Source organism: Rosa rugosa, chromosome 1 (genome assembly GCF_958449725.1).
Source record: "Rosa rugosa chromosome 1, drRosRugo1.1, whole genome shotgun sequence".
NCBI lineage: Eukaryota > Viridiplantae > Streptophyta > Magnoliopsida > Rosales > Rosaceae > Rosa > Rosa rugosa.
This window is the reverse complement of record NC_084820.1, coordinates 4913625-4929842: the sequence shown is the minus strand read 5'-3', so window position 1 is coordinate 4929842 and position 16218 is coordinate 4913625. Positions and strand designations below refer to the sequence as shown.

Below are 16218 nucleotides of genomic sequence, written 5' to 3'. Positions count from 1 at the left end.
AAGAGTGGTATAAGGACATGAGAAGAACGGTATTTGAAGATTCAGTTTTTTAAAGGGCCTCAACTCCACTTTAAAGTTCTTCTACGATGACGAAGAAAAACCACCCTTGGATAGGATAACATCTATCCTCTGTTTGTTTCCAAAGCCTGATTTTGGTAAGAGTGTCGAGAGAGACTTGTGTGGGGCAGCCGCACCACGTGGATATAAGGCAGACCAATCAACTCCCAACAGGGGAGTCTCTTGGGTATTGCACTTTTAAAAAGCAGGGGCAGTTTCAGAACAAAGAAAAAAAATTATGATGTCTGATTGACTTGCCCTATATCTACATGGTGGGGAAACCCCTACCTAAGAATTCTTCAAGAGTGCCAGGGTGACATGGCTTATTGAGAAATGATTTGAGTGCCAGGGTGACATGGCTTATTTGGTAAACATTCATTTTTACCATGACGGCAGAAGCCACTTTACTGCTAACGGAGCCGTTATGTGCGAGGTCTATATAGCACATTATCAGAAAATCTTGGTCTATATCTTTTTTCCAAAGAGAGAAAGCAAAGCAAAAGCTTTTCTAGTCTTGTCTAAGACTAATCTAATCACCGGAGCTTTTCTAGTCTTGGATAGCAGAATTTTCGTCTAATCACATGAAAAGAGTATTGTGGTTGTGGGGCCTACTTACTGACTTGGTCATTGACCTCTGAAGATAAGCGGCAAAACACGATTCAAAAATCGATCAGGCATGTTTTCCGCCCAAATATAAACATTGTCGCATTTGGTTTTGGAAGACGACCAATTTGGGCACACACTTGTAGGGGGCGTCCACCGGCCAGCGGATTCAAGCCGTGAAAATCATACACAACCGTTGCTCTGAACAAGCACTTTCTGTTTTCTAAATTTGGTTGACTGATCTGATCGAGCACTGGACCAGCGAAAATGGCCAACTTATTCTCCATTTGATTCAATTGCAGTTGAATCTCTCGCACTTGATATTAGGATCTTCAAATCTCTCTCCCTCACCCTTCGTTGGACAATGTATGAACCTTTGGTGCTGTTTCCGTACACCGTCTGTTCAAGTTATTAGTACCTCAAAAGCATGTGAAACTGCTTATGTTGTTATAATAAGGTTCTATATAACAGTTCAAAAGGAGTGATAATGACAAGTTATGAACCTTTGTAGCTGGTAGTGACGAATATGCACATGTATTTCACACTTACAAGTCACATAAGCAATTCCTGACCAAATTCAAAACAACAATATAATGAAAGAATCGGCGGTCGCTAAGTATGTATATGAAAAATTCACATCTGCAAGGCAGATGCAAGTTTTGGACGTACAAGGCAGTGCCTCACTCGTTGTTAGGATGAAAGAGGCTAGCTCCTTGTCTATTAATTGCAACAACACACCAACACTTTCTGTGCACATCCTCGACAAAAAATGGTGATAAAACAAATTATATATACCTTCACCCAATGATTCTTTACTTCTCATAATTAAATGCATCATTCGAGGCATATTCTATGCTTTGTCGAACTTTGAAGGTTTTTTTGGTTGCAGCAGTTTCTCACATGGAGCAACTCCTGAATCATGGTAAGTTGGTGTTAGCAAGTCCCATCGACTCTGCAACTTCTCTAGCGGAAAAGTCATCTGCTTGTGCCTGCACAAAGGTACACATTCAGAATAGCTATGTATATTATACACATTGTATAGGCTGAATACTGGCTTTTCATACAAATTGCGAAGATATCCGTACCTGAAGGCGATGCAGCAAATACATCAAGAACAGATGCACAAATACCTGCGGATGGCTTATTAAAGTTATTTTGTGATAATTCACTCCACAAAGTTTGTCTGATTAATTAAACTCTTCAAACAAGTATTCAACTGTTTTACCATGTAGAATAGCAAGATAATCCGAGCAGTTGGATACCGCCAGAGAAACTTTGTGGCCCGGACAGCTCCTGAATCTAATAGTTTTGCTGCCTTCTGCAACTGCATCAGACAAGGGGAAACTTAGAGTTGAGCACAACAAAGGGTGATGATGATAGTGAATTATAAGTTAGGTTACCTGCATGGTTGCCCCAACCATATGGCGGTGATACAAGGGAAGAGGCCTGCAGAAATTAGTTTTAGTTACTTTCTGAAGATTATATAACTATATGGAGATAAAGCCATATAACAGATACAATAAACTTGGACAGTATACGAATGCACCCAAGTCAAGATGTCCGGATATATGAGGGCTAATTATAAAGTAAACATGTGCTCCTTGTTAATTAAAGTTATGGAGAGTAGGAACTAGATGAAGAAAGTCAAATTAAATGGCATTCCCATCCTGTGTGAGGCATTATTTTTGGAGCATTGTAAAATGAAGGCTACACACCGATGCTCTCTTATCTATTAGCCTAAGCGTCCAAGGGCTTAGGAAAGGTAGTAAGATTTGGTGATGATAGCTAAAGCATAGTCTCAATCTTGTCAAGGAGAGGGTTGCACACTGGTAAAAGAGGGGCAGCTTTGCTTGTTCTTTGTTGTATCAAAGAAGAAAGGAGGGGCAGCTCTAAGCATAAGGCATTACAAGGATTAAAGTAATGGTTATCACAAAAACAAAATAAAAACATACTCAAGTGCCTTCATTTCAGTGTCTTCTTCCCAGGATGCTGATGCCCGGCGGGAAACTCTACTTCTTTCTGCCTCTACCTGTGCTTCCTGGAGACGCTTCAATTCCTTCTCCAATTGGAACTCTGCAGCAGCTTTTTCACTGGCCATGGTTTCTAATTGTGTTTGCTTGTAGTACTGAATAATACATGGAATAAACTACTTATCAAAACGGCTTGATATGTAACTGGCAATGTAAAATTTGTATTTCTGAGTTGAGACTTGAGATTACCAGTAAATCAGTTAGTTCACGGTAGCGTTTCTCTAGTTCCATGTGCTCCTGCAAAATGGCAAATATAACCAAGAATTAACATATGACTAAGTACCAGAATTCATTATAGGATGAAGATGCATATGGTGAAGATACAGAGAGAGAGAGAAGGGTTGGTCAGAAGAAGGTTAAGAAAATGCGAACAACAGCCGACAGTTTACATGGCACTGTAATGCTGAATCAAAATAGACAACGTGTAGCTGATGCTAGCAACTGAACAACGCTTTATTTTGTCTAAATTATCTACCAGCATTATAACACATTAATTTAGATTTAACTGATCAAGACCCATAATTAAGGCTTGTGAACTTATTGAAATAAGAGAACGGGAAAACAAAAACAACAGAGATTATATGATGTATGCAGCCACCTATATAGAGCTGGAAGTTTGGTCTTCTCCATATTTACCACCAAAAAAAAAAAAGTCTGAGATGCACCCAAAACCGAGAAAATCATAAAAAAATATCCTGTCGAAACTTTTGAGTTCTGTCACTTTGACAATTGCTCAAAAATCATAAATTACGGGTGGGAAGATTTTGGTGAGAATCTAAGAACGTGCTATTTTAGCCGAAAAAAAAATGTGTTCACAGTTTTGGGTGAAAAATCAAAGGTTTGAACAATTTTTTGTCTTTGAGATAAAAGTTCCCGGATCGATTCCAGCGGATCTAGGACCAGAGGAAATAAAGATCAACTATATTTTACAGGCTTAGGATGTTATAAATTCTACTCGACACCTAACATGGATTGAATAGAAGGTTGCACCCCTGTCAAAAATAGAAATGATATCAAATTTGTGATAGGTTGGTATTGAAAAACTGAGCTTTAGAATCAGATTACCTGACGTGAGTAGTGCTCAGCATCCCTCTTCATGGCAGCCATTTCAACTCTCATTTTTTGAACTTCAGCCTAAAATTTTAGCAAGTGTTAGAACTCAGAAAGCAAGTAGATCAAAGAAGCAAAGAAATTCAGGACTCAAAGATACAAATGAAGCATAGCACCGGTATTATGCAAGAAACAAAGGACACTTACCTCCAAGGAAGAAAGCTTGCCCTCTGCATCCCTCTGACCTTGGCGTGCACGTTCCACTTCTTCCTGCCACACCTGCATCATAGTATACAGCTGTAAGTACAATTATACTATGGTGATGAGACCAGGGGTCAAATGTAAAACTGAGTTGAGGAATACCTGAATCATTTGATTCGCCTCTTCTGGTGGCTTCTTTTGCCCGCGCCGAGCACGAGCTTCCATATCTTGCAGCTCTTGGTTTAAGTTGGCACACTCAACCTGATACCACATAGTTCTAATTATAAAAGAAGCTTAAGACAGTATTGTTTCTGCAATTCAACAGAAATTGTGGTAAAAATAATGTAAATGTCTCTTCTACCTCAAGCAATGCCATCTTCTGCTCAAGTTCTGATGCCTTTGCAGTCCTCTCATCAGCTATTCTCTAAATGAGAAGCCCTTAAAATATTCAGTAAACTATGATGCTCAAACTCAAAATTGTGAAAAATCATTTAAAGAAAAAAAAAAACAGAAAAGAGGGAGACACTCCTCAGTAGACATAGACGTAGCTTCTGAGGTGGGTATGCAAAGTAAAAATCACCAAGTAAGTAAAGCTCGACAACGAAAAAAAAAAGTTGTAAGAAACCAAAAGATCTTACACATTTGAGATAAATATATATATATGCACTTGCTTGTTATCGAAGCCTAAGAATTCAGTAGTCTTAAATATCCACAGAGATAAGAAAGAACAGAAAACTGCTCTCATTAATGAAAATGCTGCTACTTGAGGCAATCAGTTATAAATTTGGAAAGGGCTACTTCACCTGAGTCCTTGCGAGGGCTGTGGATGCCTCAAGGGCTCTATGTTCCAATTCTACTTCCCTTTCCATAGCAGCCTGTTTTACCATAAAATGATCATCACCAGCACAAGAAAACAATCAGAAAAAAGAGATAATTATTAATTATTAATTGTACAAATTGTTCTGGGTGCAAACCATTTTGGTAGCATTGTGTGCAGCACGCTCTTCTTCGGCTCTCCGTTCTACAGAAGCCAACTCCTCCCGTACAGCCTGAAGAATACAGTCACTATTTCAGAATCTAATGATAAAAACAGTATAAGCTACGAATCCAAATACATGCAAGGAAGCATCATAAAATCTAACCTGCATCATTCTTGTCTCCGTCAGTTCCCGATTTCTCATTATAGATTCCATGTTTGCCTGATTAAAAATACAAATAATAAACCAACTATTACCAAATCATCAACTGGACAAAAATTCAAGTTTAGAGCATCCATAATTGCATTGAGTGCTATAAAGAGTAGATCAAAGGAGTAGAATGAAAAAAAAAAAAAAAAATGACAAGGTGCTTCACATGAACCAGCCCCAAGTATTCCTAAAGTCTACGTGCCACTGACAGTTGCAGTGGCAGGGAGGGGAGAGAGTGAAAGTGAAAGGAAGACTGTGCATGAATAATGATATTAGATTAGTGTAACGAACCTGCAGCGAAGCCAGATTTCCTTCAGATATAGCAGCCTGTTTCTTAAGTGCATCCATGGAACTGACAAGTGCCTCGATTTCAGAATTTTTTGCTGCCAAGGCCTCAACCATATTTGACTCTATTCTTGTCACTTCGCCTTTGGATGCTGACAAATCTTTTTGTAGCTGCTTTATGCGAGCCTCATATGACTTGCTCAGCTCTCTCTATCAAAACGGGCAATCCATGTAATATCAATAGCTGTATATCATGTTCATTCATGTTTAAGTTCACATAATACCTGAACTAGAAACTGGAAAGTATCTCACCTCTGACACAAGAAGTTCCTCTAGCTGTGCATTCTCAGATTTGTATTCTTGAAGACGGGATGAAAGTCCGGCACAAACCTACCCGTGGAAAGCAAAGGATTAACAAAGCATCTAAAGAGAAGACTTTCAACTTAATCAGTAAGAATTTCTCGAGGGTCAGAAAACCTCATGTCTAAAATATCAATTTAAGGTGACCTTTATTAGAGACTACTGAAAGAAAGTGGCATTCCTACTTCATTGAATTGAAACTTACAAAAGTAGCAAAGATAAGCATGTATTAGTAGAGCTTACCCTCGCTAACCTTGCTTCTTTAGACTGACCAGTGGAAACAGCCATTTTAAGCAATCCTTGAGCCTGCACACCAACTAAAGAAACTAGTCAATAATAGCCTAAATGGTAAGGTAACAAGATTCAAATCCAAAAATAATGAAGTATATGAATGTTCTCCCCATAATAAATAACTTACCTCCTCAAGTTGATCCTGTTCCAGTACTTTTGAGCGAGAGCTACCAGCTTTATGCTCAAGTTGCTTACTTCTCTCAAGGACTGGTTCCTCGTTGCCATCAGCAACTTCCGACTGATTTTTTCTGTTACTGGGGACATCAGTAGCTATAGACTGTGATCTCTCTTGGACAAGGGTTGGAGGAACATCTGCATCTTTGGATCTTTTATCTTGGCCAGCATCAACTGACTGAACTTGATTATTTTCATCCACAACCTCAACTTCTTTGGCAATTAACGGCGAAGGATGTTCTTCCCGACCAACTGCGGCATTCTCATTCACAAGCTCACCATTTGAAGTTGATGTGGCAGATTCCCTATCAGTAAGAATTGGTGAAGCTTCCAGTTGACCAGCATCCATTTCACTGACTCCAATTCCTGGTGTCTCTGTTATAGGAATGCTAGCTGTGGAGTCTTTCTCAAGATCCTGTTGCTGCTCGTTAATTGTTTGGATCACAGGATTTTCAGAGGGCGTCCCACCATTGTCATTTAAATGAACATCACTAGCTTTTTCAGGTGTGGAATCTACTTGTGGAGTTAGTATATTAATCTGTGCATGTGCAGAATCACTTGTTTCTAGAGACTCTGTTTTGTTATGAGAACTTGTTTCTGAAGTTTCATTTATTGACTGTCTCTTCTGAGCCTGAAAATACCACATGTGAGACAATAGTTGAAAGATATCTATGTTTCTGTGTGAACAAGCTATCTAATTAAGTAAAATGGCAATACCTTGGTCTTCTTCTTTGCCCGCTTGGCTTGAGATCCTTGCCCATTAGAAGCTTCTTATAAGGAAGACACAAACAACAGTTAGCAACGGATGATGGTCTTCAAGTTAACAGACAGACAAAAGTTGATAAAGTAACTGCTAAAGGATGAATCTTCTAGGGGAGACTATCAAGGCTCTGGAGTTCATCTTAACAGTACAATGTCGATAACAGATGAGAAGGCACCAGCTAGTTTGGTGGGTAAAGTCACTTAAAGCCATCCCCATTCCCAAGGACGTAGGAAAGGGCTGGGGCCTTTTATAAGGATTTAAAGAGCCGTTATCTAACACATATGTGCAATGATTCGAATGAAGCAAAAAATAAAATGTATATAAAAGATGCTAAAACAAATCAAAGTTAATACCTAGTGCTTGGGCAGCCAACTGCTCATCTGACAACTCATTGACAACGAGCTTTGCCCTTCGATCAACAACTTCAAACAAATCTGAGGCCAAAGAAAGCATTATAATGTACAGAATTCTTATCTGAGGACTGATAAAGAGGATGAATAATCATGAGTAGTAGAATTTGGCGGTGCAGGTATTAGAATTATGATTGTTATATAACTTATTTTCTTTTGTGATTTGAGTTTTTTGGTAAGTGGAAAGCAGTAGTGCAGCCTCGTTGGAATATCGCCATAATAGAACACGTCCTAAAACCAAATAACACCAAATTTCTCTAGCTCATTTCACGAAATTTGTGAATTGTACAAAAGCACTGGCAACTACTAATTATATAGCTACACTGAGATTCCAACTCTTGCTAATGTCTCATACGAACTCCAAAGACTATTCTTCCGAATCATCAACTCTACTAAACTTGTTCCTTCATTGAACACTAATTCCACCAGTATTGCATTCAAAAGCCGAGCTATCCAACCTAACCCGATCATCCTATTACAAGATCATTAATCCCAAACATCATCACACATTGCATCATCCACAAAATTCCCGAGCATTTCAAGCACAATAATCAAACCTAAACACATTTCAAATCCGAGCGGCAACCAAATCAAATCAAACAGCAACAAAACAAACAGATAGGATTTCAAAAACAGTAGAAAATATATCGAACCTTCAGCAGCTTTGAGCCACGAAGCCATTAGAGGCGAACCGAATTCGGATCTGCGACGACGACAACAGTGGCCTAGCGACCGACGAACGGAGCTCCCATTCGCTAATGCGCCGGATCAGAAAACGACGGCGTTTGAAGTCCGATTTAGCTCCGAATTGAGTCCGGCGATTTCACCACAGGTCCGTTTGTTAGTTGTGGGGGAAAGTTTGGGCGTTAACGAGTAAAACTGAAGAAAAAGAAGAGCGAGATGGTTGTTGGTGTTGTTCATGACCAGCGTATCTGTACCCGGGGAATTTTGTTTGCCACGTGGTAAAGATGTAGGGACAATTCTTTGGGCTGGATTAATTGGGCCTTGGCCCAAGTTTTGCAAATGATCAGAAACATATACATGGAGTTCATGTTCAAACCAAAGGCCCAAGTGTAGATTTTTTTTTTTTTTTTTTTTCAAAAACTCTAAGGATATTGAATGGAAAAACTTTTTTCTTTAGGGTGGTTTTAGTTGGACCTCCAAATTTAATATGGGTGAGGCTATTTCCACCCTACCAAATGCTTTGTTCACCCTAAAATTAAACTTTTACCCTGAAACTTCCAATTTCACCCTCAAATAATTTAGAAAATAAAAAATATATATCACTATTGAAAATGTAAAACTGGAAAGAAAAAAGAAAAGAAAATAAGCACACCATCGTGGTGCAACCCAATGCCTTTTTTTTTTTTTTTTTTTTTTTTTTTTTTATTACTTTTTCCTTTTTTTCCCTCTTCTCTATCTTATCCCTTCATCAGCTACTAGACGTAGAATCAAACACGAGTCACATCAAGTAGAACAAAATAATACTAACCAACAATTCTTTTCACTTGCTGCTATAGCTTGAAAATTTCATCTAACTAATTGTTTGGTAGACTAGCGATGAAGAAGCTGAGATGATAATTTTTTTATTTTTGGTATAGAAAGCTGAGATGATAATTGAGATGTTTGTTGGGTAAAATTTTATTTATCCATAAAATTGTCCTTAACTACAATTATTTTTTCTGTTAATAATTGTACTTGAGGACAATTTTGGGATTTTAAAGGAAAAATTTGATTGTAGAGTGAACAAAGCATTTAGTATGGTGGAAATAGTCGCACCCGTTTAATATTTGGACCTTCATATTTTTTCAATTGTTATTAGATTTTGTCAATTCATATAAAAAGACAAATAGAAAAAAAAAACAAAAATTAACAAGTACTCTTCTTACCTCCCCCATTAATACAAGCTACCTAAAACAATCAAGTAAAAATAATTAATTTTTATACATTGCCTCCTTTTTTTATACAAAAGCAAATTCAAAACGATTTAATTTGTAATTTCCTTAAACTAAATTCATTGAATATTTTGGTGTAGTTATTACTAATTAATATCCAAGGTGACATGTTGGTACGTTGTAATTACAACATTGTAAAGGTCATGGGTTCAATTCCCACTGACATATGTAAGGATAGGGTGGGCTAAGGGTTTAAAAAAAAATTAAGATTCAATCAATATGAGAACCGAAGTTTTTTTTTTAGAACCATTCGTATTGATTAAAGATGTATCAAAGATGTATGTAATTTCAATCCCTTACAAAATCCTTCGTGGCTGAATTGATAGAAATAAAAAATAAAAAAGGAACAACAAATTGTTAATTAAAGATACAGATTTAAATAGTCAATGGTGTTTTGGTCAAATGAAGGAGATATACTTAGTTTTTTTTTTTTTTGAAAAGATACTTAGCTTTTTAAGTATTCAAAAAAATGAATTAGAGATTTAATGAATATGAGATATCAAAATATTAAATTTGGAGGTTTAACTAGAATCACTATTTTCTAAAACTATTAGAGATACTCTTTAGTCTTAACAGACAATTTTGAATAAAAAAAATGCTCTCTTCTTTGACTCTCGCAAGAGAGGCTTTTCCGCAGCGGTTGGTTTCGACTGGGGGCGGCTCTGTTCCTTTAACAGGGAAGGGGGTCCTTTCTTCTTTCTCTCGTCTAATTTGTGGTGGCGGGGGCGGGCTTATTCGTCGGTATCCCTTAAACATAGGCTTTTGCCTTTTTCTCATTGCTATAGTTGTTGGATGTGATGGCAGTGATAGGCGTGTGGCCAATCAGAACTGGGATCATAGGTGTTTTGGAATAAGGGCAGGGGTCGTCTCGCCCTGCAATGGTGGCTGGTTTGGTAGCAAAGACGACTGGTTTGGTATTCAGCCATCGTCTGGGGATTTACCATTTGATGGATGTGATGGAGATCCAGGGGTTGATTTAGGGCTAGTTTGGCCTGAGATTGGAAACTCTCGTGTTGGTATGATTACTCTCTTGTCCAGCACAGCAGGTTTTAGTAGAAGTGGGATACTGGGTTAGGCAATGCTAGCAGCTCAACTTTGCTCGAGGATGACTTTGGCAACGCAACTTTTTGTCTGGATCGTGGGTTGCTTCTGCTTTGTTGGTGGTAAAGGTGGCATGGCCACCGGCGGCACCTCTGACCACGATAGAGGTAGTGCAGGTGGTGTCGGCGGCGGGTCTTTGGCGGTGACAAAGATGGTGCTCCTCGGGCGAACTGGAGCTCTTGTTGGGGCTGGACTCAGTTGGGCTTGGGTCTGTTGTGCTAGGGTTTCTCGATTTTGGGCCTTGGTAGTGTGGGCCTGGTCTGATTGGTTTCATAGAACTGTTAGTTCTTTATTTTTTAAGATAGGTTTGACTTCGCATCTTCTCTCACGAAAAGATGATGGGCTTTATTTTTTCTTTTTTCAAGGAAAGAGATCACAAAAATCTAGTAACTCTGAGGGACATTTTATTCAAGCTTCAGAGTAGTAGGTGTTTGTTTTTTTTTTTTTGAAGAAGAAGGTAGTAGCCAATATATTGATCAAAAGCCAGAATGACCATTACATATCTTTCCGATGTCATGTAAGACAGGCAAGAAGATGTGTTAGTACCCACAATGGTACATAGGAACTAGGTCACTCATTTGACATTGAATACATCATAAAATAGCGGGATCCCCCTTTGGTACTACGCCAGAGGCTCTAAAAAAGTAGAAGGATCCGGCCCTCCCAACCTAACCCGAAAAACAGTAAATCTAGTCGCCTAGAGACCTCAATTGGTGTACAACTAGATATACTGAGAATTAAGTCAACAAGACCAAGACCCAATGCTAAAACTAGATAGGAAAAACCACTAGATTGCCTAAAAAGGCCTATAGAAACTAGAAAAAAACAAAGAGTAAAAGACCAGTCCACAGATTTAGCCCAGTAGCCAAAGGAAGACCAAAGCCCAGAAACCAAGCCAGGGAGTGCGGGTCGGAGCGAACCCGCCTGTGTTACCGGACCAGCACCTCGGCTTCAGACGGACCATCGTCGCCGCATCGCACCTCCATCAACTGACATCGTCGGCCGGATCGTCGTGGATCACGGTTCCAAACCGAACACAGATCCGATACAGATTTGATCGCCACAGACCTTCGACCTCCGTCAGACCTTCGCAACCTCAAACCAGGGGAACCGCCATGACAACCCGCCTCCGCTGCGCACCGGAACCCTCTGTCGCACCACCCTTGCTTTAAAAACCAACGTCGAGCAAATCGAAATCGAAAACATGAGGATCCCCGCTGCTTGTCGTTCTCTCTTCAAACGCGACCCAGTCACTCCCAGCCCTCTGTTCCTGCCCAAAGCCTCCTGGCCCTCACCGGTGGACTGACACAGCTAGGTAGCCCGTCCGACGACGACGTCCCATGGACGCGGCATAGAGAATTTTCTTAGGGTTTTCGCTGCTTCGACTTTCTTGGAGCTCTTTGGGGTCTGGTATTGTAGTAGTAGGTGTTTGTTAGAATAAAAGTGCGTGAGCTTTCTAAAAGGTGGGTGTACTAGGGGTATGTTGGGTTCCTATTATGTGTTAAAGTAGGGTCTTAGGGTGCTCTAAGAAACGATTCTTTATGTCGACCCCTTAGGGGTGTTTTGTTTTTGTACTGCTTGCTGAATCTATATAATGTGCTGAGCTCTTTTCATCAAAAAAAAAGGATCACCCTTTTCTTTATTACTTTTGTGGTTAATAATTCGACAGGAAGCTAAGTCAACACATTTGTTATTTAATGAAAAGAAAAACAAATTGTCGTAATACCAAAATTCCGTTGAGAAGAAACAACATATCAGACTCAATCAAAAGGGATCAATATTGTTTAAATAGGAAAAGTTCACATTTCCTTTCAAAATGGACAAAAACCACATATCAGACTCAATCAAAAGGGATCAATATTGTTTAAATAGGAAAAGTTCACATTTCCTTTCAAAATGGACAAAAACCTTGGGGGTTACATTTCTCCCACCAATTATCAACAAACCGCCTTACATGTACGTGATGTACCAATATATAACACTTTTATTGAAACTGAAGAGGTCGATCGGTTCTTCTTCATCGGTCGATCTTGACAGCTGAGATAGAAACTTGTGTCGAACTACACTAGCCAACTTTATGGGTTGCAACCACCCGTCGTGGTTTGAGTTTTTGAAGGATGCATTGATTTAGTGGTTGGTTACTTCCGAAAGACTGCACCGCCAAAATCGACCCAAGCAAAAAAAAATCACCTCGCACATAAAAGCATACATGTAGTTAACATTGACATTATATTCGCTTTCACTAAATTGAACACTCAAAATTTGGAATCGAACCAAAAACTTATGATGTTTTGTAATTTGGAAAAACAAATGAAAAGAAAACTTTACTGATTGAATGATAAGTCACGTACAATTCAATATTAGTCGAATAAAAATTGAAAACTGAAAGAGAAAGTTGTGCTTGATAATTAATTTTGTGTCGAAATCAAACCGTCCATATCAAGCAATCATGCATGGCACGCGTCTACAAGGCTGGCATGCATGACAATTGGCTCTACAGATTTCCAGAAGTTCATAATCATTATATAATTAACAAAATGAAAATAAAAATAAAAGTAGTTAATCAAGAATAGAATTCTTAATATCCTTATGATGAATAGATGATCACTCTATGTAGATAGTTTGTTTGCAAATAATGCAAGATAAGCTTGAATTCATGAAGTTTTATCAGAAATGCAATTGATGCATTCAAGGGTGGAGAGAGACTACTAAGATCGAGAGGCGCCTCATTAGTGCTTGAGGGAGACTCTTCAAGAATCATGCAACACAACATCACAATCTCTCACAGTCTCACCTACTCTTTATAATTCTTAGTCATTTTCTTTGCTTCTTTAATTTTTATTTACCACCTTTTTTTAACCCCTCTATAAAGCCCGCAATGATTATAAGTAATAAGCTCCCGTCTGTATATAACTTGGAATCAGATTCATTTCGTTTTTTTTTTCTCTTCGTTTCTGGTTTCTTATCATTCAACGAATTCGATTTCTCTGTTTAAGTTTTAAATGGTGCTGGATTTGTTCAGTTAGTCATGTTCATCAACAGCTACCTGCTGTATATAGGGTTTTGATTTCACAGTCAATTAATTGCAGAGTTACTTCGTTCTATATTGGTAAAGGTGTGCTTTCTGGTTTTTATGTTCTGGAAGTCAAAATATGAAATACAGGAACGGTGAGATGAACACTTCAGCTGCCACCCCACAATCTTAAATATAGTTGAAATGAAAGGCAAAGAAGAATTGTAATAAAAAAAGGCAGAGACGAATAAATGCGAAGGAAAAGAAAGTTTAGGACCCTGACCAGAATGATTTTTTCTTCTTTTTTTGTGCAAGACAATTAATGATCGATATTTTATTTTCATATCACACGATGATCATTATATTTGAAAAGTGCATGTTGTGGTTCTATAATTCCATTGCGCTGTTCAACTAAACTAAAGTATATATACACATGTACATATACGTACTATATGTATATGTATATACGTACATTTTAATTAGTGTTAATTATTTCTGTTTCTATATATCGAAAATAATTTCAATATTTTTCTTCATGCATGTAAACAAATGGATCGATGTCTACTCTTTTACCAAAAAATTAAGGAGATATCTAATTATACACAATTTGCGTTAATTACAACGTGCTCCAAGTTGTAAGGTAGGCCTATTATTAGTTCATAAGCATGAAAACGCAAGATCACTAGCTCAAGACAAAATTGTTGCCAATCAGTTTATTGATATTACAAGACAAACCATGTTTGATTAACATATATAACAGACTCTCTTGCTTAACTTGTTTACGAACCCACAAAAAGAAAATAACAAGAGGACTGTAGGTCTGTAGTTAACCAAATTTTAATCAATCTGTCCAATGTTGGCCACCATATAGATGAAAAAGGCGCTTATATATAACTTATAAGTGAAAATTTTGTGGCGCCCTTTATGCAATGGTAGTGACCCCTCAACAACGCAATGGAAAAATGGACCAGAACCACTAGTGTCACTTTCAAAACAACACTACACAGACAAAACCCTAAACCCTAATAAATCCAAAGCTCCTACTCACCAAACTCGAAAGGCAATACATTAAAATTCCGCCCCCCCATATCAAGCCATGCCAAACACAACGCTCCCTTTAAAGTCCCTTTAACCCATGCAATTAGTCGCAGTAGGTACAATATTGGTTTAGCTTTATGAAAAGACGAGAGGTCGCCTTTTCCTTTTTCTCTTTCACCATGCAAAGTTACAAACACCACAAGACATAAAGTGATTGATAGGAACAAATTTACTTGCTAACACGTTGCCAAATACAAAAATTAATCACACTTATTGCTCAATTCAAGAGCCTCGGTTTCAGGTTAAATTCATCTAATTCATAAATTAACGCCATATTAGTAAAGGAAAATTTTATCCGTGTGTGTAAGAGATAATTGTATCCGCCAGTTTTTTTTTTTTTTGTAGTTAAACTTTCTTCTTGCAACATGTATATTGAATTCACCGTTAAGTAAATAACTGAAATTCACATACATGTTCTTCTGAAAAAAGGAAACATTACAAAAGATACATATATCTGGCACATACAAAAATTCCTTGCGTGTGTGAGTACTCTTATGTGCAAATCACAAAAGCGAAAATAAATTAACCATGCAATCAAAGCGCGCAGGTGCGTGAAGCCCTAGCTGCTTGATCATCCCATGGAATATTAGATTTAAGATTCAACCCAGGTGGTAATTTTTTCAAGGTCGATCTCATCGACTTCGCAAAGCACGGTATGGTGATTCAAGAGCAGATGTCCTTTTCTGCAACTTGAGGTCTTTATAGAACTTCTTAATAAATTCCTCAGCTTCCTTGTCTACCTGGCTATCTCCCTCTTCCTTCATCGGAAACGGCGAGTCCGTTATCCTCAGCTGCCTCACCATCGGGCTCTTCCCGAACCCTGGCAGCGTCACCATTGGCGACGCCTCCGCCACCATCTCATTGTTCAGCATCTCAAGAACCCTCTGCACCGCCGCCGCGGTGCTCACATCATCGTATTGATACGCGGCGGCTGTGGCAGAAGTATTTTTCGCAAAGTATCCGTGGTGGTGGTGGTGGTGCTTGTTGCGCTTGTGGTGGAAAAGGAAAGGGTTGTGGGTGGCGGGGCTGTTGCTGCAGCTGAACTCATATTCACGGGGGGTGACGAACGAAACGGCGTCGTTCGAGCGGCAGCTGAAGGCGGAGTTGGAGGAGTGGTGGAGCATGATGAGGTTGTTTGCGATGGCTTTGCTGGCTAGCTTGCCGCGCTTGAGCATCAAATGGAGGTCGACTAATAACTTGCTTTTCGTCAAGCCCTTTCGCAACATGAAGAACACTATCCGTACTAGGTTCCATAGCTTCTTGGCCACCACAGGCGGGCTTGGTTCCACTTCCATTTTTTAGAGAGAGAGAGTTTTGTTTTGTAGAGAGAGAGGGAGGGGAGGGGAGGGGTAGAGAGAGAAGATTAATTAGAGGGGTTTTGTTGGTACGAGCTTGTGAGGGGAGGGGGGAGAGGTATATAAAGGCCTTTGAAATAATTATTTTATTAATAACGTTTAATTCTCAAATTATGTAATGGTGGAGACACGTTCCAGTCTCTACTATAGCGCGTGGATACAATTTTGTCAGAAGAGATTCAATGCAAGAGGAAGTTGTTTCTCACGCGTTGTGTGTGAGGAAGGTGATTAGGGTTCCGAAGTAATAGGAATTCGGAGGGTTTGTGAATTATAATTTAGGTTTGA

At 38.9% G+C, this 16218-nt stretch overlaps 2 protein-coding genes across 3 annotated transcripts; both read right to left on the bottom strand.

Moving 5' to 3' along the window:
- Positions 1-1142: 1142 nt before the first annotated feature.
- Positions 1143-8324, bottom strand: LOC133711949 (golgin candidate 1). Of its 2 annotated transcripts, none has more exons than XM_062138017.1 (20): positions 8065-8324; positions 7355-7435; positions 6956-7008; positions 6192-6869; positions 6017-6079; positions 5726-5803; positions 5420-5623; positions 5084-5140; positions 4916-4990; positions 4745-4816; positions 4303-4365; positions 4104-4202; positions 3948-4019; positions 3756-3824; positions 2880-2927; positions 2613-2785; positions 2061-2106; positions 1886-1984; positions 1746-1790; positions 1143-1649 (listed from the first exon to the last, which is right to left on the bottom strand). In XM_062138017.1, the coding sequence occupies exons 1-20, from the start codon at positions 8090-8092 to the stop codon at positions 1578-1580; spliced, it is 2175 nt and encodes a 724-aa protein (XP_061994001.1). In that variant the 5' UTR covers positions 8093-8324; the 3' UTR covers positions 1143-1577. The 2 variants fall into 2 exon arrangements, with proteins under 2 accessions (XP_061994001.1, XP_061994005.1); XM_062138021.1 differs by having other exon boundaries at positions 6956-7005; positions 8065-8323.
- Positions 8325-14962: 6638 nt separating this feature from the next.
- On the bottom strand, positions 14963-15960 carry LOC133727031 (uncharacterized). The gene has a single exon (XM_062154660.1). It carries the CDS (start codon positions 15871-15873, stop codon positions 15211-15213), a length of 663 nt encoding a protein of 220 aa, XP_062010644.1. The 5' UTR covers positions 15874-15960; the 3' UTR covers positions 14963-15210.
- Between the last annotated feature and the right edge of the window lie 258 nt (positions 15961-16218).

What these genes read in the sequence shown, in the direction of transcription:
- LOC133727031 (XM_062154660.1), bottom strand. Translation starts at nt 15,873, where the DNA reads ATGGAAGTGGAACCAAGCCCGCCTGTGGTGGCCAAGAAGCTATGGAAC.
- LOC133711949 (XM_062138017.1), bottom strand. Translation starts at nt 8,092, where the DNA reads ATGGCTTCGTGGCTCAAAGCTGCTGAAG. An exon ending in AACAGGATCAACTTGAGGAG is followed by an intron (nt 6,080 to 6,191) that starts GTAAGTTATTTA and finishes GTTGGTGTGCAG; the next exon opens with GCTCAAGGATTGCTTAAAAT. An exon ending in TGGTTGGGGCAACCATGCAG is followed by an intron (nt 1,985 to 2,060) that starts GTAACCTAACTT and finishes TGTCTGATGCAG; the next exon opens with TTGCAGAAGGCAGCAAAACT.